Below are 24313 nucleotides of genomic sequence, written 5' to 3' on the forward strand. Positions count from 1 at the left end.
ATATTGCTACCAACCGTACGAGCAACACCAAATGTTTTAAATGCCAAGGTAGAGGCCACATAGCTAAAGATTGTCCTAACAAAAGAAATTTATTTTGCTTGATTCAGGGGAATTTGAGACTAATCCAGAATCTGAGGAGGAATCTAGAGCTCTTAGTGGAAGTGAAGATGAAATTCTAAGCCCCGCTGAAGGAGATATGTTGATGGTGAGAAGATTGTTAAACTTGCAAGCTAAAGGTGAAAAAGAGCAAAGAGAAAACATATTTCACACTAGATGTCACATTCATAACAAAGTGTGTAAGCTTATAATTGACGGGGCAGTTGTACTAATGTAGCTAGTACTGAACTAGTTACAAAGCTAAGATTGAATACTATTGAGCACCCTATACCATACTCTCTACAATCGCTAAACAAACCCTATTAGTTCCCGTGCCCACAACAATACTTCTTCTCCTACTACTTTGATGATGGATGCCAAAGTAGAAAAAACTTGAGTCAAGATTGATTGTTTACCTGTAAAAATGGTCTAATATTTGTTTGTATTTATAGATGAGGAATACAACTGACTGCAAAAATGGGAATAAATTGAATGAACAAAAATGTTTTTTTTTTTGAAAAAGGAAAACTTCAATTAATATGCATGTCTCTCAAAACAGCAGAAGAGATAAAAAGAGGACTGGTATCTACCCAAGTCTCTCGAGCGAAATGAGAAAAAACATAGCTAGCTAGCAGATGAGCAACAACATTTGCATCTCTGCGAGCATGACATAACTTAACATCTTTAAGAGTTGAAAGCAAAGAAGCAATATCAGCAATAAGTAACCCAAAAGGAGAAACACTCGGCTTATGCAGATGATGAACCAAGATCTCAGCATCCGTTTCCACAACAACATCTTCCCATTGATTGTCTTTTAACCAACTTAAAGCCTCCCTAACAGCTAGAGCTTCGGCCTCCCTAGGATGAAGAGGACTCGGTCTCGTAGCAGCTTGAGCGGCAACAAAATAACCTTGATGGTCACGGAGTATCCAGCCCATTCCCACGTGAAAGGCATTTTGATGGACAGAAGCATCAATATTAAGCTTTAAAGTTCCAGAATCTGGCTTGACCCATTTATCTGTTGATCGCTGCGTACTGACATCTTGCAAATGAGGGGATGACCAAACATATTTCCACTCCTTCAAATAAGATAAAGAATATTTCACAACCAGCTTTGGAGAAGAATCAACATTATTCCATACCTTTTGGTTTCTAGCATTCCATATGCCCCAACAGATTGTGATAAAGTGAGCAAGTTCAGAACTAGTAAGGGAGTCAAATCTGTCTTTTATCCAATCAAGTAGAACAACATTTCCGGAACAGCCTCACGGCATACCATACGCGAGCCAAACCTGTTTAGCAAAAGAACATTCTCCAAAAATATGAACAATTGTCTCCTCCCTCCTTAGCAAATCCCAGGAATGGTGTCTCCGAGATCGGTACGGATAGCCATAAAAGCCTGTGTATCGCCATTCCGGAAGACCTACCGCGAACCGAATAATGGCATCGATATGGCGTTGGGAATAACCAGTGACACGGAGCTCAATATCATCGGACCAAAATAGCGCTAATCCTCCGCTACGACCAACTGCATCCACACACAGAACATTTTGATAACCTAATTTGTTTCTCAAATTAGTTAACCTGGACGGACCACACATTGTCTCACACAAAAAAAGAACCTTTGGCCTATGTAACCGGACTAAGTCCGAAAGCACATGAACCGTCGCAGGCGGGCCAAGCCCACGACAGTAGCTAGGAGACTCATAATGCTTGGCGGGCCTGCATAGCAGAACCCGCCCCATAAGAAGTTGATACATGTTGGACATCCATCATACTTGGGCTACTCCCATCCGGCCCCAGCCCATTATTTGTATCATCTTGGCCCACGACCCGGCGACGTTTTGGATCCACAAAGACAACGCCTTCCTCTTCTTCCCCAACGTTATCCCCTTTTAACGGCTCATTTACACCTTCCCCGTGTGAACTTGGAGTATAATTACCATTATTAACATCCTTTATGCCATGCATTAAATTGGAGTCACTAACTTGGCCGTTACATTCCATCATTGGATCCTGAGAGTCCCTGGAATGACTTTTCGACTGCTCAGTCACCAGCCAACGGTTAATCGGCGTGGAAGAACGACCCCCGGCACGGAGCTCCGGTCCAAAAAGCATCTCATTTCCAACCATTGGCGTTCCAAATACAGTTTGACAGAATCTACCAGAATGCCCAATGATTCCACATGCGTAACAGAAATTCGGCAACCTTTAGTACCTCAATTGGATCCAAAACCATTCCCCTCCCGGTTTCTTCATTTTCATCGCCTTCTTCAAAGGTGTAGTGATGTTTATACGAACTCTGATTCGCAAGAAAGTCTTCCATAGGCCGTCAAAATTTGATGGATCAGCCGAGATGAAAGTCCCAAGATAATTACCAATAACCGTTGCCACCTTTTCAGATATAAAACCCACCGGAAGCTGATGAACTTGTATCCAGAAGTCGGCAGTGTCTAGCTCCACCGTCGCAGGGTTATCATCAGACTGAATACGTTTCAAAACAATCAGATTTTGATCAAAAGACCACGGTCCCTCAGCAGTAGCCCTGAGAATATCTTGTTCATGATAAAACTGGAAGAGGAAACGACCTTGCCCTATCTCCTTGATGCTCACGCCACGTAGAGGACGCCAAACACTAGATATAACATCCCGGAAGATTGGAAAACGAACAGGACGTTCCGTAACAACCCTTCCCACCGCCGCAAATCGCATATCCACAGAAGAAACATCAACATCATCAAGGCCCACAACNATATCCACAGAAGAAACATCAACATCATCAAGGCCCACAACCAAACCATCGTTTTCTTCCTCAATAGCAAGCGCCGCACACGCATCCTCAAGAGTAGTACCCATCGGAGAAGCGTTCGCCATAAGGAAAAGAGAAAGAAAAAACACAGAAGCTCAGAAGTCAGGAAAAAACCTAGAGAGAAACTCGCATAAAGCCGAGAGAGAAATTTTTGAAAGTTCGTGTATTTCTCATCTTAGTAAAATGCTAATTAAGATTAACTTTAGAGTTAATACCACAAATGGTCCTCTGACTATTGGGTAGTACTCCTTTTAGTCCTTGACTTTCAAGTCGGCAACAAATGGTCCTCTGACTTTCATTTTTGACCACAAATAGTCCTCCATTAAAATTTCTGTTAAATAAGTGTTAAATCTAGGGGTATTATCGTCAAATTGATATATATAATTGTCGTTAAAAAATAAAAATGTTTAGAAATTTTCACCAACAAGCATAATTGAAACAATTAACAAATATAAATACTCATAAATAAAAAGACAATACACCTTATTCTCGTAATTATGCCTACAAAATGAAGATTTAATATTAGAGCTATCTGTTTTAATTTAACCAACAGATTAAAATGCAAGAAATTTTTTTTTCAAAAACCTTGCTTCCATCATTTTCATAGTTGTTCATACATGGCCGGTTAATAGTTTTTACTTTTCATTAGTTGTTCATACATGGCCGGTTAATAGTTTTTACTTTTCATTAATCGATCATACATGGCCGGTTAATAGTTTTTACTTTTCATTAATCGATCAAACATTTTGTTTGGGACGTTTTTACTTTTCATTAATCGATCAAACATTTTGTTTGGGACATAACTGAAGGCCGTCATCGTTGAATTAATATAATTAATCAAGTACAAATTGGTATCATTAATCATGAATTTTTATTTAATTTGTTCATTTATGTAATTTGTCATGTCCATTTTGTTTTTATATTTATTAACTTAATGTTTATTAATGTTTGAAATTAATTATGTCATATAATTCTCAAAAAGAAGTATTAATCATAATAATATTAATCAATTTGACGATATTACCCCTAGATTTAACACCTATTTAACAGAAATTTTAACAGAGGACTATTTGTGGTCAAAAATAAAAGTCAGAGAACCATTTATGGTTGAATTGAAAGTCGAGGACTAAAAAGAGTACTAGCCCAATAGTCAGAGGACCATTTGTGGTATTAACTCTTAACTTTAAAATGAACAAAATGTTAAGTTGTGTGTATTGGACATTATGAATTATTATTATTATTCTGTACAGAAGAAAACTAGGGAGACAATCCCATAAACATTTCTACACTGCCTTGGGGCTGCTGCTGCTTCTTTTTCCTCCGCAATGCCACGCGGCTTTCAATTTTCTATTCTTCCTTCTCGCCTCTATATATGGTCGAAGCAAAGGTGTTTGGGGCTCCTTCAAACAATACAATACAATTCTTGTTCTATTCCTTACTTATTTCATTCGTTATGGAATAGCATTCCTATTCCCTCAAAATTCATTCCGTGAACCAAACGTGATGTTAAAGTGTAATCTAAAATCTCTTGAATCAAATACCCCTAAAAATTCCATTGAAAGAATAATAGCTTTAAATAAAATTCGAAAGTTTAGTTTTTCAACTTCTCAAGTACCTCATTAAATATTTATATTGTCCAAAACTTTCTCTAGATTTCTCTCATTCTCTCACTATAAGTACATAAAGTTAGTACATTTATTTCAACTAGCACAACCAAATAATATTTTTACTTTTACGTCTTAGTATGTTAAAAATCTTTTAAATAACAGTAGCTGGAATAGTTCAGTTGGTTGGAGCGTGTGGCTGTTAACCATAAGGTCAGAGATTCGAGCGTCGAACATTTAATTTTGATTTGATTACTACAGTGCAAGTGGTACATCCAGTTTTTTTTAATGAGTTTTCGCCCATCTTCACGTTATATTGCGTATGAGAATGCACATCAAAAACTATAATGGGCTTTGACCCATGTTTTATTCATGTTCTTTCTTTCGAAAAATTATAATTTATACTCTCATAAATTTATCAATTATCAATGTCACATATAAATTATTAGTAGTATAAATATTGTCCTTCGATTTTCAAAATGTGACATATATTGCCCCCCCTCCCCCGCCCCCTTAATAAGAAGAAAGAGAAACGTTGTTGTCGGCGAAAGAAGAACAAACGAAGAAAGAAAAATGGATGAAAAAAAATGTGGTCTTTGAAGAGAGAAAACGGCGCATAACCACATTTACATGTCAATGAAAAGAGAACAAACGAAGAAACAAAAATGGAAAAAAGAAAGTGATTTTCGAACAGGAAAAACGACGGGTAACCACATTTACACCACTAATAATTTAGGAGAAGGGAAATATATGTTACGTTTTGAAAATTGAAGAACAATTTACACCACTAATAATAATTTAGGGGTGACATTGATAATTGACATATTTTTTAGGGGCATAAATTACAATTTTTTCCTTTTTTTAACGCATTATAGCATATCATTACAATAGCATGAAGTTCATTAATCAACAGCGAAGTCATATCCAATTTTTATGGTTCAATGTTTTTGCAGAATTTAGGATAAGCAAATTTTTTTTACTATTTTTTTTTATCATATGTTCTTGTATTATTATTATTGTAAAACTTTGAATTGCTAACTTGCTTTTGATATCTTTTGTTTTTGTTTTGTTTTGTTTTTTTTTTTTCTTTAACCTACGTAGTAATTGATGAATCTAAGAAATATGCACAAACCTAAGAGAAACTTATTTGGCAAATGTGATTTATGTGTTGACTTAAACAAAACCTTATTTGCAAAATGGGATTCATATGTTCTCTAAATATGTTTTTAAATTTGAAAAAAAAAATATAAAATAGCATACGAAAGACGTATTTTGGCATCCATATTTGGTGCACTATAAACACATATGCCATATGCATTTCACTTTATTTTTACTCGGTTCGGAATGGATATGATATAGAACTCTCATTGATGAATTTAGCCAATCCCTAACGAATTTGTCAATGGGAATAAAATTTGGAAGCTAAAGGTTCCACCTAAGTGGCACAATTTCCTTTAGAGAGCGGCTATAAATATCCTCCTACTACATCTCTCATTTATTTGAGAAGGATGAAATTAAAATTGAGAATGCATGTCCAATTTGTAGCATCAAAGAAGATACTACCATGCATGTTTTATGCAAATGTGAGCTAGTCAAACAAGTTTGGCGTAAATTGAATGGGTAGATAAACTTTTGAGGGATAATTAAGAGGATTTGGAAGAGTTGGTAGTGGCTATGCTTCATGAGATTTGGGTTGCAAGAATATGGTGATTTTTGAAGATAGCATGAGGTCTACCGCAACAATATGTAGGTTAAACAAAAAAAAAAAAAAACAATGCAAAATTGCGTGAGGTGGCGGTGCATAGAAGTATTGCGTGAGGTGGCGGTGCATAGAACCGAACCGGAACCAAACCGCGGTCATGGCTACTCCGATAGTGTGCGTGATACCCCAAAAATATAATTCTAACAAAACTTTCTTCAAGCAAAATCTTTAAAACAAAAGCCCTTTTATTTAATAATTTCCTTCCACGAATTTTATTACTATGAAATTTTATTTTAAAATACCTTATATTTTAAAAATGAGTGGTTTAACATAAATAATTTATGTACATATGTATGATTTTAAATACCTTACCTAAATAGCATAAATATTAATCCCAAATTCTTACCCTAAATTCTATATGAGAGAAACCTGTAATTCTGTAAACCTTATACAAATGTTTTCAAGTCCAAACTTAGGGTGTGTTTGGAAAGTAGGAAAATGACTTTTGGAAAATGTTTTCTGGAAAATGGTTTCATTTCAAGTGTTTGGATGCATTCTGGAAAACTGTCTTTGTGTGTTTGGTTCATTTTCCGGAAAATGGGTAGAAATGTATAATTATATATTTTTATTATTTTATTTAAAATATTAAAATATTTATAATAATATTTATAATTTATAATAATAATAATAATAATTAAAATTTAAAAAATAACCCCCGCCCCCCGTTTCCGGTGGAAATCATACCATGGTTTCCGCCTGAAACGGTGATGTGTGCGTGTGTTGTCTACGGCGGAAAATGACTTCCGCCCAAATTTGGCGGAAGTCATTTTCCGCCAAATGGGACTTATTTTCCCCAGTCAACGGAAATCATTTTCTGTTGACTGGGTTTTCCAGTGCTTGCTAAACACCCTAAGCCCGGAAAATGATTTCCGGAAATCATTTTCCGGACTTCCAAACACACCCTTAAACTCAAAACAAACCTAACCTATTTTTATACCCGCCGTCAAATCTTAATTTTGTCTAACGTTGACTTAACACTTGATCTAAAATTGTAACCTAAGGTTTTAAACCAAAATTTCCATTTTACCCTCACTAGTCTTTCGGGATGGCAACGGGGCGGGGCGGGGAGTATACTCCCCGTCCCCGTCCCCGTCCCCGCGACCCCGTCCCCATCCCCGTCCCCGTCCCCGTCCCCGTCCCCGACGGGGAATTGAAAATATTCCACATCCCCGTCCCCGCGGAGAATTAGGCGGGGACGGGGATTCCCCATTCCCTGTCAACTCCTAGTCAAAATGTTAAATAAATGTAAATTTTAATAATAATTTTTAAAAAAATATAAATCCTAGTTCCAAATTTTAAAATACTATATATATACATACATACATACACATATATATATATATAGCCAAAGGCCTTGTGGTCAAGCGGCATAGCTGTGGCCCTCCCAAGTGAGAGGTCACAGGTTCGATCCCCAGTGGGAGCGTTGGCTCGTTGTGCTTCAGTAGGTTGAGAAAGTATGCATGAACATATACTACATTGTAATAGAGTCAATAGTATATATATATATAATTATTCGGGGACGGGGAGGGGTATCCACGTCCCCGTCGGGTACGGGGCACATTGCCATCCCTACTAGTCTTTCAATTCCCAAGTAGCTCAGCCCTAGGGTTTCGTGCTCATATAAATAGAACACCATTCATTTGCCTCTTCAAATCCCTCCATTTCTCCCTTGTTTTCCAAATGCGGAGCTTGAGCATATCAATAGTAAGCTCCAATTTCTTCCACTATTTTTCTTTCGCTTTCTTCTCTTCATCCTTTCCCGTGCTTAATTATGTGTGTGTATGTCTATGCTTGTGTGTGATGTTGTCTTGTTTCCTTTGGTTGGGATGTTAGGAAGTGGAGAAGGTAATCTTGAGGTATGGAGGAGCACTACAAGAAAAATGCACATATACAACACTAAAAAGACAACAGTTTTTGACAAAAGTGTTGTCTTTAGTGTAAAAGACAACAGTTTTGGACAAAACCGTTGTCTTTGACGCAACACTTTTATCAAAGAGAACAATTTTTACCGAACCGTTGTCTTTTGTGTGTTGTCTTTGTGCATTTTGTCAAAAGACAACACCGCAAAGACAACGGTTTTTTAAAACCGTTGTCTATGTGCATTTTTTTTAAATAAAAGACAACGATTTTATGTAACCGTTGTCGTTGGTGTGTTGTCTTTAAGTACACTTGAATACACAACACTACAAAGACAACGTACGGTTTTTTAAAACCGTTGTCTTTGCAAGTTTTTTTTTTTAAAGACAACAGTTTTATTTAACCGTTGTTATTTGTGTGTTGTCTTTAAGCACACTTGAATAGACAACACTTCAAAGACAACAGTTTATTAAAACCGTTGTCATTGTGCACCCATTTTTTTGTTATTTAGACAACAGTTTTATTTAATCGTTGTTGTTGGTGTGTTGTCTTTAAGTGCACTTGAATACACAACACTACAAAGACAACGGTTTTTTAAAACTGTTGTCTTTGCGCGTTTATTTTTTTAAAGACAACGTTTTATTTAGCCGTTGTCGTTGGTGTGTTGTTATTAAGCATTTAATACACAACACTTCAAAACAACAGTTTTTTAAAACCGTTGTCTATGTGCATTTTTTTTTTTTAGAAAATGGTTTTATGTAACCGTTGTCGTTGATGTGTTGTCTTTAAGTGCACTTGAATATATACACAACACTACAAAGACAACGATTTTTTAAAACCGTTGTCTTTGCATTATTTAAAAAAAAAAAAAAAGACAACGGTTTTATTTAACCGCTGTCGTTTGTGTGTTGTCTTTAAGCACACTTAAATAAACAACACTTCAAAGACAATGGTTTATTAAAATCGTTGTCTTTTTGCACCCATCTTTTATTTAGACAACGATTTTATTTAACCATTGTCGTTGGTGTGTTGTCTTTAAGTGCACTTGAATATACAACACTACAAAAACAATAATTTTTTAAAACCGTTGTTTTTATGCGCTTATTATTATTATTATTATTATTTTATAAAAGACAATGGTTTTATTTAACGGTTGTCGTTTGTGTGTTGTCTTTAAGCACACTTGAATAGACAACATTTTAAAGACAACGATTTATTAAAAGTGTTGTCTTTGTGCATCCGTTTTTTATTTAGAGTTGTCGTTGGTGTGGTAGGGGTGAATTAGTACATATATTGATTTTATTTATGCACACAAATATATTTAAATTAGTACAAAAAATTGGGGTGGTAGGGGTGAAGCCCCTATTATTCCCTAGGTTGGCCCCTGAATTATATATACGGAGTACCTTTTAAATACTCACAAATGTAATACCTTTTTAGATAACAAACGGAATTAAATTAAAGTAGAGAAAGTTAAAGGACAATTAATATGACTTGCAGATCAGAGTAATTTCATTTATTGATGGCTGCTTTATGCAAATATTAAAAGAAATACGGAGTAGCATTTAGAAAAAAAAATAAGAAAAAAGAAATAGCATTTCTCCTTCTAACTCTCAAATGTAAAAGATTAGATAGTGAACATATTTTGCAGCCACTTCTCATTCACATGCACTGGGAGACCATATTCCAAAATATGAGCACTAATCTTGGTGTAAGAAAAGGAGAACAAACAAGAGTCAAATGTAGAATGACATTAATATTAAGTGAAACAATGAAAAGTGGTCTTTGGAGAGGGATTTGAAAGGCATACAATTGACCAAAAGGTTGGTTCAAGTGGAAGGAGTTTGAGCAATTTCAATATGATGTGAGAGTTCAAACTCCTCATGTGCATGCAAGAAAGCCCTTTGGGAGAATGCCTCCGAATGGGGACTTGATCAAGACTTGACTAGATTAGTTTAATCTTGCAAAAATAAAAAATAAAAAAACAGCATCAAGAAACTCTCCCACTTGCAAAGCATAAGCAATGAATTTAAATTCAAACAAACAAGGGTCAAATGTAGTATGCCATTAATATTAAGTGAAACACGGAAAAGTGATCTTTGGAGAGGGATTTGAAGGGCATACAATTGATCAAAATGTTGGTTCAAGTTGAAGGAGTTTGAGACATTTCAATATGATGTGAGAGTTCAAATCCCCTATTGTGTATGCAAGAAAGCCCGAGATCTGCCTCCGAATGGGGTCTAATCAAGACTTGACTAGAATAGTTTCATCTTGCAAGAATAAAAAACAGCACAAAGAAATTCTCCCACCTTAATTTTGCAAGGCATAAACAATGAATTTAAATTCAAAAATTTGAAAACAAATAATGGATTAAAATTACTTGATTCTCCACACTTCAGACTATTGACAACTCAATATGAACTATCTGGATATATAACAGAACTGCGTACTAACAATACCAATTGGTATTAATCACTTTTATCACACTATCACCGTTCTTAGTGATTTCTTCCCACTCTTTCTGCTGTAAGAGACATCTTTTGCAACTTCTACCATTTTTGTCTCTCTAATTATAATGAAAGGAAACAAATTGAAACAAAGATTCATAGCAAACCTCCGGCAAAAAGAAACAAAAAAACGCTAGGGCTATACTTGTTACGGATTTCATGGATGTGTGGAAAAAGTAAAAAGTGGAAGGATAAAATAAGAATGTGAACTTCTAAGTGTGTTGGACGGCTGCTTAGAAGGCCAAGTTCAGCATTTATCATCGAAACATAACGCTGGCTGTTACGCAACTGAGTAAGGAAAGGTAGTTGCGCCTTCACTACTAGCTATAGCTTTTGGCGTAATGGTAAGCGCTTGATCCCCAAAAAAAGTGTACAAAAAATAAGCACAAAGTATAAGCTACCGATGTAACCTATTATACCAACACATTTTTTTTTTAAATTTTTATTAGTGTCTAACGACATTGGCTCTTATATAATTTGTATCATTATATTTCATGCAGGTCAATTTTATTACACTTGATGTTCATTTTGAAACCATACTTTTTTCTAAATTTATATACATGCTTTATGGATGTAGACATTCCTTTTGAAGAAACTTCATGTTCATTCCAACTCAATTACATCATTATAGATCAGATTACCTAAATGGCTAAATGAGTAAATGTTCAACATGAAGGTCAATTTAATTGAGCATGCTCCTAGTGAGGGAATTAAGTCACTTGTACAGATTGTCAATTTGCTCTTTGTATAGATCTGTTACTTTGTTTCTCCTAACTTTCATTGTTGGAGTCAACAAACCGTTATCAATCTGCAAAAGCCAGAAAGCAAAATGTCCAAGCTATATTATTGTCCTTTCTTTGAATTGGGAAATGAATGGCTCAGCTAGTTAGCAAAATGATTACCGTAAAAGGCTCATCAATGACAAGGAGAGGTCCAATTTGAAACGCAGAACCTGTTGTCCTGCATCACGGAAAGTTGGAGGATAAAATCAGGAGGGGATCAGAAAAGAGAATTTTCCCGAAAATAATTTGGTAAAGAAAAGAAGCTACAATAGCTTTACCATTTTCTAAGTTCTTCATGTAATAGGTTGGCAGTTTTCTCCTTGCTAACTTCTGTGGCATCAAAATCAACCACAGACAACTTTTTTGCAGCTAAAAGAACCTCTTCTTTGTGGGGTACAACAATAGCTCCAAGACGTCGTTTATCCTACATGATGAAGATGTCATGTTATACGATATGCAATAGAAAAGGTATATATGTATTCACACAAACATGTCAAAACTAGTAGAAATAACAAAATAAGTCCAAAAAAAGCTATTACACACCTGACCAAAGACAACAATCTGTTTAATCAAATTGCTACCCATTGCAGCTTCTTCAATCTCAGATGGTTCAACATTTTCACCTATCCTTTTCACGCATATATCAATTGCTACATAAACTTCATAGAAATGTTTTACACCTAGAATGCTGATAGCTAAGGCCTTATCAAGTAAAAGAAGTTAATAGATAATGACCCTGTTTGGTAACATAGGTAGCTTACCAGTCAATTTTGACCTATTTGACCACTATTAGCTGTTTGACTTGGTTAAACAATCAATGAGTGTTTTTTTTTTTAATGAGTGTTTTATTAATTAGTTTTTTGTAATAGCTTATTACTCCAAAATGTTAAAATTCAAACTCGATCACCTTTTTGAGAAAGTTATTTTGCATGTAATGATTTATTAGCTAACAGTTAATTTACCAAACACTTTTCTACAATCAACTAATGTTATCAACTAGTCAAACTCACTAACCCAATCAGCTAACAACTATTTACCAAACTCCCCCAATATATACCTGGAAAAAAAAAGAGGATTAAGAAGATTAAACTCTCCCTTTATAAAGTGCAATTGTGTGGAGTTTGGTGGACTGTAAATGAAAAATGGTAGGTTTTTATCTAAGATAACAACTCAAGCATCACTGTACACTGAGTAAGAGTTTAACAATCACCTGATGAAAGCACTATAGTATCCTTGGCACGACCTTCAAGAATAACAGTGCCCGAAGAATTGCGAGATCGCCCTACAGAATGATGAGGAACAATCCACCCAATATCACCCGTATTTAGCCATCCATTCTCATCAATAACTTGCTTTGTAGCCTTTGGATTCTGAACAAAAAAAGAAATGTTCATACTCAAATGAACAAACAGCAAGATTCGCATTCCGAGATAGAAGTGGATGTTCTATAATTATAAGCAACTAAAAAGCACTGCTTGCAGAAAAATGGAACTGACAAAACAAACTTTGAGTACTAACCTTGTAGTAGCCCTTCATCACCTGTGGTCCCTTGGCTTTGATAATACCTTTTGAACCAGGGGGAAGGACCTCATCAGTTTCAGCATCTACAACTTTTATTTCTGTGTAGCGAATGGGATGCCCAGGTGAGCCAAGGACCTGCAAACATTAAATCTGTAACTGTCATGATTATAGGCGAAGTAAACCACAGTAAAAAAAAAAAAAAAAAAAAAAAAATAGCTGAATACATGAATTTATGATATGTAAGAATGAGCAGCAAGAACAGATATGCATGTAATGGTATTTGTACAAGCCCCCTGTCATTTGCACTGCTAATCAGTGCAAATCAACAAACAACTTCAGCTCTGAAAGTTTCAATGCGTAGTGGATAAAGCACTTACAACACAGTTTGAATGCCGACAAGCAACACAAGGAGATGACTCTGTTAAACCATATCCATCTAGTACTGTTATGTCAATTGCCTGTAAGATATCACATTTTTAATCAGAGCTAGCATCAATCCATGCCCTTGGCAATAGCCACAAATTAAAGATAAAGAACCAAACCTCAAAGAACTTGTCAACGTGTGGAGAAAGACTACCACCTCCACTTATTCCAGCCTGCAAAAAACAAAAGTTATTAACAAGTTAACATCTATACGTAATTATCTTGTACAATACAATGCAACTCATTGTTTGTAGGAGAGTCTATTGATCAAGTGATCCAGATAAACAGTTAGGTTGTACAAGTTCTTGCATAGTGGGTCTCAACATTTCGATATAATTTTCAATCAGAGAACACTCAAAGGTAAAATTTTATGAGTTCCCACAATCCCCTGGGGCTATACTAGATGCACAGGAATTTTTGTACACAATTTTTCAGATGCTTAAATGGCCTCATTTGATTAACTTTTGGCTGAGTTCACTATTTCACAAGTAACCAATGAATATCAAGATCTGTGAAACCACGTTAGTATGTCTAAACTTGTGTATAAAATTCTGTGTGCAAATAGCATTTTCCAATAAAATTATATGGGCAGGCTCTAACCAAATGTTGAGAAACTCACCCAAATTTCTTTGAAGTAAAGAAAGGAAGTAACATTAACTTCAATTTCCGCACACTGAATAGCAATACCATGGCTTAATTATGTATGCTTATACCATACCTTAGAAATACCAATGTTTGAGTGAATTTTACTGTAGACTAATTTACTTGCCAACAAATGCAATGGACACAATAGAGCAGCAATTGCTCTGGCCCATAACCAGTCCAAAACTGAAACAAGGTAAGAAGGCTGTTTCTGATCTTTTGTTAAGCATTTCCCCTGAAACACAGACACAATAAAAATAGAGGACAATTCAAGAAATTAGTTAAGGTGTTGTTATTGATTTAAGAGTTAATGCCATATGGGATCCTCCGAGTATAGTGGTTTTGCCACGTTTAGTCCTAAACTTTCAAATTGACCACCCGTGGTCCTTTGACTTTCAAATTGTTACCATCCGCGGTCCATGTTAACTACCCATGGTCCTTCAACTTTCAAAATTTAACCAGCCGTAGTCCTCCTAGAAGGACCATGTATAACTTTTGATTTAACTATGGACTAAACGTGGCAAAACCACTATACTCGAAGCACCCCAGATGGTACTAACTCTTGATTTAACTATGGAGTATCTGAAATTTTGACTGTAGCTAAAGATAACCCTAAATACTAACCAAAGCTCTTTGTATTGATTAAAATATATAAACTCAAACACATTAAAAATTGAAGAACTAAAAGGTTGATGCTAAACCTCATATATCCTTTTAGCGTCCTTGTATGCCAAACTGATCTTCAGAAATAGTAAGGCAATGAGCTTACGAGCAGTGCTGCTTGTCTTTATCTGCTTCAGAATTGCACTACAAAATTGAAAAATTAAAAAGACTGAACATGATATAACCAAAGAAGAAATGCATTCAGAATATGTGCAAAGTACATGTAGCACATCTTCATATTTGTTATTCCAGGCAAAACACAGAATTTTAGATCACACAATATAACAGACAGAATGTTGAATTGAAGGGAGTTCTTTTTTTTTTTTTTTAAGATTGAAGGGAGTTCTTATTCATGCATTTTGTTTCATGTTGTAGAAGTTTATAGAAATTTAACAGCAATCCAACTTTTAACACAACTAATTTTTCTTCATCATAATCACTGCAGAATTCCTCCTTGTTAAAGTTATAGAACACTCATATGAAAAGAAGTAAATAAAACAAAAAGTTAGTTCCATAAAATTTACCTGCATAATGTCTCATATACCAAAGGAACTGATATTAGATACTGTGGCTGAAAACGTTTTAAATCTTCCTAAAATACAAGTAAATTGAATCAGAAGCTTGACATAATCTTCTTTTCTTTATTTTTTAAAGGACAATCACAACTGCGAATTGAGGAAAACAAATTGAGTACAATTTCTAATATGTTTAAGATCAATCAAAACTAGGTAAGCTAAAATTCAATGCAAGAGTGGAATATAACAATAGACCATGCCTTCAAGTTTTTTACTGTACTGTATACTTGCTTGCATCCAAAAGAGAGCATGAAATATTCAGCAGCACGTTCATATGCATGCCAAGGAGGAAGCATGCTCAGGAATGTATCCCCAGGTACAACACGTACTGGATCCCAGAGATTCACAATCTAGTAAAGGAACAAATAAAGTCTCATCTCATGTGCATCAACTGAGCAAAAATTCTATAGATGGCAAAAGCAAAATAAAACACTAGAAGTAGTTTCGTATATATATTATCAGAACCCATGATATTAACCAAGCAAAACTAACCAGGATGGATGGTCAAAAAGTTAAAACTTTGAGTATAAATTATCTAAATTTAATTCAATAAAAATTGACATTAGCCTAGAGTTGGCCACCACATCAAAGTGGACCATGACAATGAAAATAGAAAAAAGGTTCACTCTAGTACTCTCCCAAATGCAGTATTCTCTCATTCTCTTTGAATTTAGAGTGTACAATCTTACCAAAACTTGAGTTTCAATACTTTAGCTGTATGCACACATACTATAATGAGACCCTTCATGAATGCACACAATCTACTACACAAATGCACACAAACTACTCCAGGGTAGATTGTGTGCATTCATGTTGGGCAAATTGCACACAATCTAGAACATTTTGCCTACTTTGATACCAAATTGAAAGATTTGTTCTATTCCACCTAAAAGTCAACTAATAGCGAAACTACACATTTATTATTTTATATTTATCCCCAATAGTTAATATTGTAAAGGCTAAATGCGAAGGCAGAAACCTGGTGAAGCAGATTTTTATGTGTAAGCATAACACCTTTTGGATTGCCAGTAGTTCCACTAGTATAAACAAGTGTAGCTACATCATCAGAGTTGATTGGTTCATATATGTATTGATTCCCTGCAATTGCATTAGTTATTCAGTGATCTTTTTACCCAAATGCATTTCATTCAGATCAAGCCATTAACAAATCTTATAAGGACACACTAGTGTCTGATGTTAAAGTATTTAGACTTAACAGCATTTAACAAACTGCCTGTCACTTGTCAAAAAAAAAAAAAAACAAACTGCCTGTCTTGATTACTATGTTTTGTGCAGCTCCACCTCAACCAAAGCATAAACTATTAGAGAGGAAACACATTATTATATTTTGCTTCCTTAAAAGCATACAATTTCCGTCTACAGTTGATAAAAATGTCCAGTATATAGCATGATATTATCTTCTGCCTTAGTTTTAGAAATATCAACAGTTAGCTTTATGAATCATTTGTGTGAGGTAAAATTACTTACTGGCTTCTTGTGAGTGAAGCAAAGCCATATGACTCTCATTTCCCAAATCTAAGATCTCGGTAAAACTGTATATGGGGAGTCCATCCCTTACTTCACTTGTGATACTTGCTTTTTCCCCCCAAAGTAAGATGACAAATCTTACATCTGCATGGGAGTGGAAGGTTTCTGCAATTCGGCTGTACATTTCAGGATTGTCGACAGCAAGTGCAACACTGTAATTATAGTGACAAACATTATATTATGCCATGTTCTTTTTACTTTGTAGGGATATATAAAAGTTGTTAGTTCTTGTGAAAGGAAGAAGATATTGGAGATACATCAGCCTGTAATAATTGCATTTACTGGCATGAATAGATTATGCATCTTTTCAAATGCAAGTGTAACATTGGTGAGTTTAAAAGCACTAAAGATAAAGTGTTGAGATAGCTTACTCATAAAAGGAAAGACAGATCAGTTTTAGAAAATTGTCCAATTTCGACAACAAATATTGAGATATACAATCAAGCAAAATTGAACTTGGATCAAAATTCTAAAATCTACATTATATTAATCTCTCGAACAAGCAAAGTCAAATTAAAGATTCATTCTGTACTGTGAAGGACCGAATCAAAAGAGATAAAATTGTGAAGGGAATGTGTGAAAGTAATCATCTCCCAGTCCAGGATTTTATAAATGTACAAGGGAGCAGCTATTGGAAAGTGAACAAGATGGCTATTGGTGAAGGATTTGATGAAAAGGATGTTTAGAGCCTTTAAATATCCGAAGAAAAATGAGGTAGAAGTTAGAATTTTCAACAGTAAAAGTGCTAAGATGAAGAAGTTATGGATTGAGAACTTTCTGATGTTTATGTTGGTTGGAGGATGAGACTTTGTTATATCTACTAATCTACTAAATTATATAAGAGTCAATATTGTTAGAATACAAAATATGTTGGTGTAATCATGTGCATTAATAAGTTGTACATTTTGATTTCTTCATCGTACAATGATAAGAAATTTTCTTAACAATAAAAGAGTGTGTAAGATGGCACGTGCACCACACGCACCTGTTGGGTGAGCGGAGTGGTCACCAACTAACAACCATTCGATGTTTAAAAGAAAATTATTTTTTTAATCCTTAAAAAACAAAATGCAAGTGGTATTGGTGGTATTGGTAAAAGCTTGTTCGAACCACTTTGAGTTCACCCGGTTGTCCGTGGTATTGGTGGCGTCTAATGCCTTTCATTTCATGGCGAGGGTCCAATCCAATTGCAAGTGGTCAATTGGTTAGATTCAAAATGGCCCGGTTGTCCACTTGAGGGGGAGTTTTAAGACTTGTAACCCTAGATCAACAAAACTTATTAAACTCTAGATCAACAAAAATATTAAACTCTATTAAAATATTACTTAGTACATGGGTATTTTAAAATTTTATTATCTTTATTCTTTATAACTTTTTCAGTTTGGTATTTTCATTTGTAAAATAGAGAACTCACAACCTTCTTCCCTAAATTTTTCCTCTTCAATTGTGGTACATCGTCCTTATTTTTCCTACATGAACCTGTTAAAATCAAGGTTTTTTTTATTTTTTAATTTACAAATGAAAAATCGAGACTAAAGAAGATTATAATTAAAAAAGAAACATTAAAAAGTACTAAATAAGGACTAAAATGGCTAGCAAGAAATAATTGAGGGACTAAAAATGCAGTGTATTTTACTCAAAGCTGTTAATATTTTCTGTTACACTTTTATAAAAATTAGAAAGGGGAAAACATGTTATTTTGGTGGTACATATCTTTTAGGAAAAGTTGAGTTATTAATGAAAACCTAAAGCAAAGATAAGTCAGCAGCTTCCTTGCAATGAAAGAAATACAGAAATGCAACAAGAAAATGGGTGAAAAGGAGGAGGAGAATACAAAGCAAGTTCTATGCCCTCTCCAGAAGAATACTAACCTTTCAGAATGGTTGTATATTTGCAAAAGCTCTTCAACTGATGACCTTGAACCCCTCACCACATTGATTGCTCCAGTGGTCATTATACCTAAAGTGTTCATTTTAATGATTTTTCTGAATAGAGGAACTTACATTTTGCATTATAATGTATTTCATAAGTAAAATGCAGGTTTATGACTCAATAAAGCTAATGTAACCACAAAGTCGCTTTTAAATAGCTTTAGTTGATTCAACCTACATAAGTGTGAGAGTACCTTGATCTGCAACTAGCCATCGACATGAATTGTCAGCAAAAAGTGCAATCTTTTCATCTGGTTTTAAACCAATAACTCTAAGACCTTCAGCAAAGCTCACAATTTCCTTCTCAAGCTGCAGTTTAAAAAAAAAAAAAAAAAAAAAAAAAAAACCAAAAATAAATAAATAACATCAGAACATCCACCAGTAATTTCACTAATTTGATGTGGAGTTTTTCGGATGCAAAATGCATAACTAATTGTGTAGGCGAGGAATTGAAAACACTGAAACTACTGATTCTCCAATGAAATACAAAACCAAGTTCAGTAAAGATACAGCACTCTTTGATATCTAAGCAGACAAAAAATTTCAGAGGAACTAATTAAGCAGCAATAACAGGAGCATTCTACATCTTTAAACAGTAGCTAGCTGCCTACTACAGGATCTGGTGAAGAATACCCCAAACACTATAGAAATGCACTGGAATCATAAAGAAATCCTAAAGCGTAGCTCATTATAATATAGTTTCAGTACACTTCAAAATTCAAATAAATTGCTAATTACTAATAAAAGTAACAACTTTCTCAATCGAGAATTTGACCAATAAATCTAGAAATTTACAGGTAGTGAGGACAAGATAACGATCAATTATATTACTTTTTTTAAAAAATAAAAGTAAATAAATAAATTAAATTATTTATTAAAAAAAAACCTCTAAGACATTTGCAAAAACTACAGATACAAACTCTACCAATACACAAATAAGTTTGAATCCAATGTGAAAGGCTGTCACATCATGATGGAATATGTAAAAAACATTACCATAATACCAACTGTTGTTTCAAGGATTTGAATCAATGACCTTAGTACCAAGCTACTACCTAATGGCCAACAAGTGCACTTGGTCAAGACAACAAGCCCAACCTTCAAAAGTGTTAAGAGTCCCACATTGAAAATATAAGAGTAAACATTTTATAAGGCCATGGGTTAGACTAGCTAATTTATTGGATTCAATCTTTTAATGTGGTTTGGTCCATGTGCATAGCCCAATTCAGTGACATTATCGAACATGGTATTGCCGGATCGGTACACTTTGTGTTCACCCGGTTGTCTACCCGTGGTATTGGTGGCATCCAAGTTGTCCACTTTTGAAAATATAAGAGAAAGCATATGGGTTTATAAGACCATGTGTTAGACTAGCTAATTGATTGGATTCAATATTTTAGTGTGGTTTGGCCGATGTGCATTATAGCCCAATTGAGTGACCTTGGCCCAATCTTAGATTATAACAAAAAGAAAAGGTGAGATCAAGTGCACAAGCCTCCCCAGTATGGTACAAGATATAGGAGAGAAAATACCTCTTTTAAACATTACATTTCACATGATCAACATCCAAAGGAAAGGCTTACCTCCTTAAAGCTCAGATTTGTTGGAGGGTTGTGGTATGGGTCCATTAATGCTATGCAATTGCCAAACTCCTCTGCTGTTGTCTTCCAAATATCAGGAACTGTTTTCCATTCTGATGATGACAATAATCCATTCCCTGACAACAAAATGCTCTCCAAAATAGGTGAGCACTTCCTAATTTGCATTCCCTTCATGTTAAAAAGAACATAATGAATAAACTAGGGAATTAGGGATTCAACAACATTTGAACAATCTAACAGAACAAAGCAGTTATTAATAATACCATTTTCTAATGGTATTATATATGCACAAGTTTTCATTCCAAAAGTATATGTTAGGTAAGAGATAGGAGGATGGGAATCTAAGACTTAATAAAGGTTTTGCATTGAATTTGTCAACTATCAGAATGTAGGAATTGAACTATCAAAATGTTCCTACACATTAGCAAATAAAATTGGTCTGGAGCTTTATGCTTGATTATGTAAGTTGAGGCAACATCTACCAACTGGTTCTTAAAGGAAGTCACAAGAATTAAAAATCCTCAAAGTGATCTCAATATTCCTCGTACCCAAAAGGCATCTGGTCTTTGAGAGTCCATGAGTTAATTCTGGCTAAAGCAGTTATATATTCTAAGACTCACTTAAAGGATTATGAATTCTTATCATATTATGATGTTAAATACCATTTTCCTTATACTTCATATTATGTGCTCACTTAAATATAAATTTTGGCAGATATTCTGACAAGAAAACTATGAAGATTGGAAGGTGACTAGAGAATTGTGTAGAAAAGGCACAACTTCAATAGCCTTATTAGCCTGATTGAACCTGGCAAGCATGAACACAACAATTGCAATTACAAAAAAAGAGACTTTGGCCATCAGAATTATTTTGTTACTGAACATATATATTTAGACTAAACCACCCTGAAAGTCAAAAGGATCCTAATACCACCTCCAAATCATCACTTCTCTTAATTTATGGCTCAAAAATCTAACTTGACAAATTATTTTATAACTTCACCTCAGTTCATAACAGTCTCGTTAGAAATGTGGACAAATTAAAGCTGAGCACAACGCATCAATGTCATAAGACTAAATTACGAATGTAACTTAGATTTCTTGTAGCATGAAAACTAAAATTAAATACAAGGAGCTACAATTTCCTATTGTCTAAACAGATGTTCCAAAAGACTAAATAACACCACACTGTCTGTCAAGCTCAACTCATGATCAACTAAATTTACTTAATAATAATTCTTGAGAAATGACAATCATAATTGCAAAATTGGCATCAAATGAAGAAAAGGGTACTTAAGAAAATAACTGTTGGCTCGCAGAAAACCCGGAATTTCCGACTTTTCGAACCCCTAGAATATAGCTGCTGCCACTTCATTTTGATGAATCCTCGGCAAGACATGAGATCATGAACGGCATGGTTCCCGTCACCGGACTTCGGAACAAGAAACATTACCGATTTAGTGTTCAATGCCGCCATCTTTATCTCTACGTGTGCACATACAGAGAGGATTAAGAGAACAGACAAGGAAGGGAAGAAAAGTGATCGAGAAAGGATAAGATTAATGATAATAGAATTGGAGAAAACTGGACGGGGCTAGCGAGAAGAACAAAGAAAAGTAGAGCCGTAGAGGTAGAGGGAGAATGCAATTGGAGATGAATAGTTTGAAAGCGCCAAATTGGGCGACTGGCAGTTTATTTGAAGTTGAGAACTTGGGCGATTCCGCGATTGGCAGTTTTTTTTTTTTTTTTTTAAATATATACACCAATATTACTTTTTATTAACGGAAAATGGTATTTATGCCCATTCATAATATGTCTTATTAGTGATGTAAATATTGCTCCTTAATTTTTAATACGGTACATATATTGCCCCTCTCGTACGGTACGGGAAGGGTAATATATGCGCCGTTTTGAAAATTGAGGAGCTACATTTACACTACTAATAATTTAAGGGTGATATTGATAATTGACATATTATGACAGGACATAAATTATAGTTTTTCCTTTTATTAATAATTACTTTTATTAATTAATTAAGAGTTAATTCCAGCAATGGTCCTCCGACTATGTTGATTTTCCAAAATTAGTCCTCGACTTTTAATTTGGACAATTTAGGTCCCTTGACTTTCAAATTCTTTCCTTTCATCAATTTTTGGTTAAATTGAGTTCAAATGAAGTGGTAAAATTGTTCGTTCACTTGTATACTCATATTTCTTATGTCTTATACGCTATATATATGAATATAATATCAGTCGAAGAGACATTGACTGAGATTATATGGCTTCGATTGAAACTTTGACTGAGATTATATTCATATATACAGCGTATAGGACAAGAGAAATACGAGTAACAATACACTAAACAGGTGAACGGACAATTTTACCTTTTCATTTGACCTCAACTTAACCAAAATTTGACGAAAGGACCAACATTGGAAAGAATTTGAAAGTCAAGGGACCTAAATTGTCCAAATTAAAATTCGGGGACTAATTTTGAAAAATCAACATAGTCGGAGGACCATTTCTGGAATTAACTCATTAATTAATTATGGAGTGACTTTTTTGTCCTTGAGTTTTATTAAGATTAGATTAAAGAATTACTTTATATGAACAGTTAATAAACGAATTCACAAATAATTAAAAGACAAAAAAAGTTAGGAATGTATAATTGAATGATATTTTTCTATAATTTAGAGATAAAAAGTGTTATTTTATCTGTGGCCACCGAAATTTTACTATATATATGGCAAGATCAAATGAGATAATATACCGCTCCCGTACAAACTACCGATTACGCATCTGTGAATAAATGATTGTGCATCTAAAAACAAGCATTTTTTTGTGGCGCTATGCCTCCACGCAAAACATGTGCAATTAGAAAAAATATTAAATTTCTTCCATTGCAATTTAATTTTAAAACATTTCAATGTACCTTTCCAACTAACATGATTTAAGAAAGGGCAAAAAGTACCTACCATTTACATGTGATTAGATAAATTGAATATTATTTTGTTTGTTTGATAATTTAATTGTATATATTCAATTTACAAAGACTCAATTACTTAAAAATGTCAAAAACCTTGTGAAGTGGCTCTTCCAAATGGGACTTCAATAGGTTGGGAAGTATGTATAGACAAATATTACACTGTAACAAAGTCAATAGTACTAAAAAAAATTACATAAAAATAATAAATTCAATAATCTATTTGGCTTCTTCATTTTTAAATTGACATCTTAATAAGAATTAGTATATTAATTAACAAATAATCCGTATTTATGATCAATTGAGTACAAATAATTTTTTTTTTTTTTAAACAAGTGATAAACGACATCTTTTCATTTAATTCTTGCTCAAAAATAGTTAAATAAACTACAAGAAATAAAGATTTATTGTAAAAAAACAAACATATGTTTGAGTTACGTGTCAAATTATATACAATATTATCATTACAAAATCATGAGTCTAAACATCAAAAACACGTTTCTGCTAACCCATTTTCCCACGAATTATATGGGTTTGGCAAATTATTCTGTGTATCTGATTCACCTTGCAAATTGGACCCGTACTCAAAATACAAAATTTAATTACTGAATGTTCACACTTTATATACTAAATGCTCATAACTGAATGTTCATAAAATTATGAACATTCAGTATATAAATGGACATAATTTTTGTTTTGAGTACTACTGAGGCTCCACGGAGGCTCAAATCCACTCCCTACTACATGAGAATAGGGGTGTAAACGAATCGAATCGAGCCTAAATACTTCTACATCTATCACATAGATAACTAACAACAAGAATTTGTTTGTAATTAATTAAATAAATAATTATTAAAAGAAGTAATTCTTACATTTGAACATCAATGATGTTTGACTTTTTATGTTTTAATAGGTTGGGAACTTAGTTATGAACAGATATTGCATTTGGGAGAGTCACTTTATGCCACTTGACCACAAGGTCTTTGGCATTTAAGAGTTGAACTCTTAATT

At 34.3% G+C, this 24313-nt stretch overlaps 1 protein-coding gene across 1 annotated transcript; it reads right to left on the reverse strand.

Moving 5' to 3' along the window:
* Positions 1-11339: 11339 nt before the first annotated feature.
* On the reverse strand, positions 11340-21825 carry LOC116017452 (probable acyl-activating enzyme 16, chloroplastic). Its single transcript, XM_031258040.1, has 18 exons — positions 21627-21825; positions 20304-20489; positions 18915-19029; positions 18661-18748; positions 16730-16941; positions 16221-16339; positions 15442-15591; positions 15191-15258; positions 14705-14810; positions 14080-14238; positions 13481-13534; positions 13316-13396; positions 12936-13073; positions 12628-12787; positions 11961-12040; positions 11696-11841; positions 11538-11595; positions 11340-11443 (listed from the first exon to the last, which is right to left on the reverse strand). The coding sequence occupies exons 1-18, from the start codon at positions 21795-21797 to the stop codon at positions 11351-11353; spliced, it is 2184 nt and encodes a 727-aa protein (XP_031113900.1). The 5' UTR covers positions 21798-21825; the 3' UTR covers positions 11340-11350.
* Positions 21826-24313: the final 2488 nt, after the last annotated feature.

The sequence above is a fragment of the Ipomoea triloba genome, chromosome 4 (genome assembly GCF_003576645.1).
Source record: "Ipomoea triloba cultivar NCNSP0323 chromosome 4, ASM357664v1".
NCBI classification, from domain to species: Eukaryota; Viridiplantae; Streptophyta; class Magnoliopsida; order Solanales; family Convolvulaceae; genus Ipomoea; species Ipomoea triloba.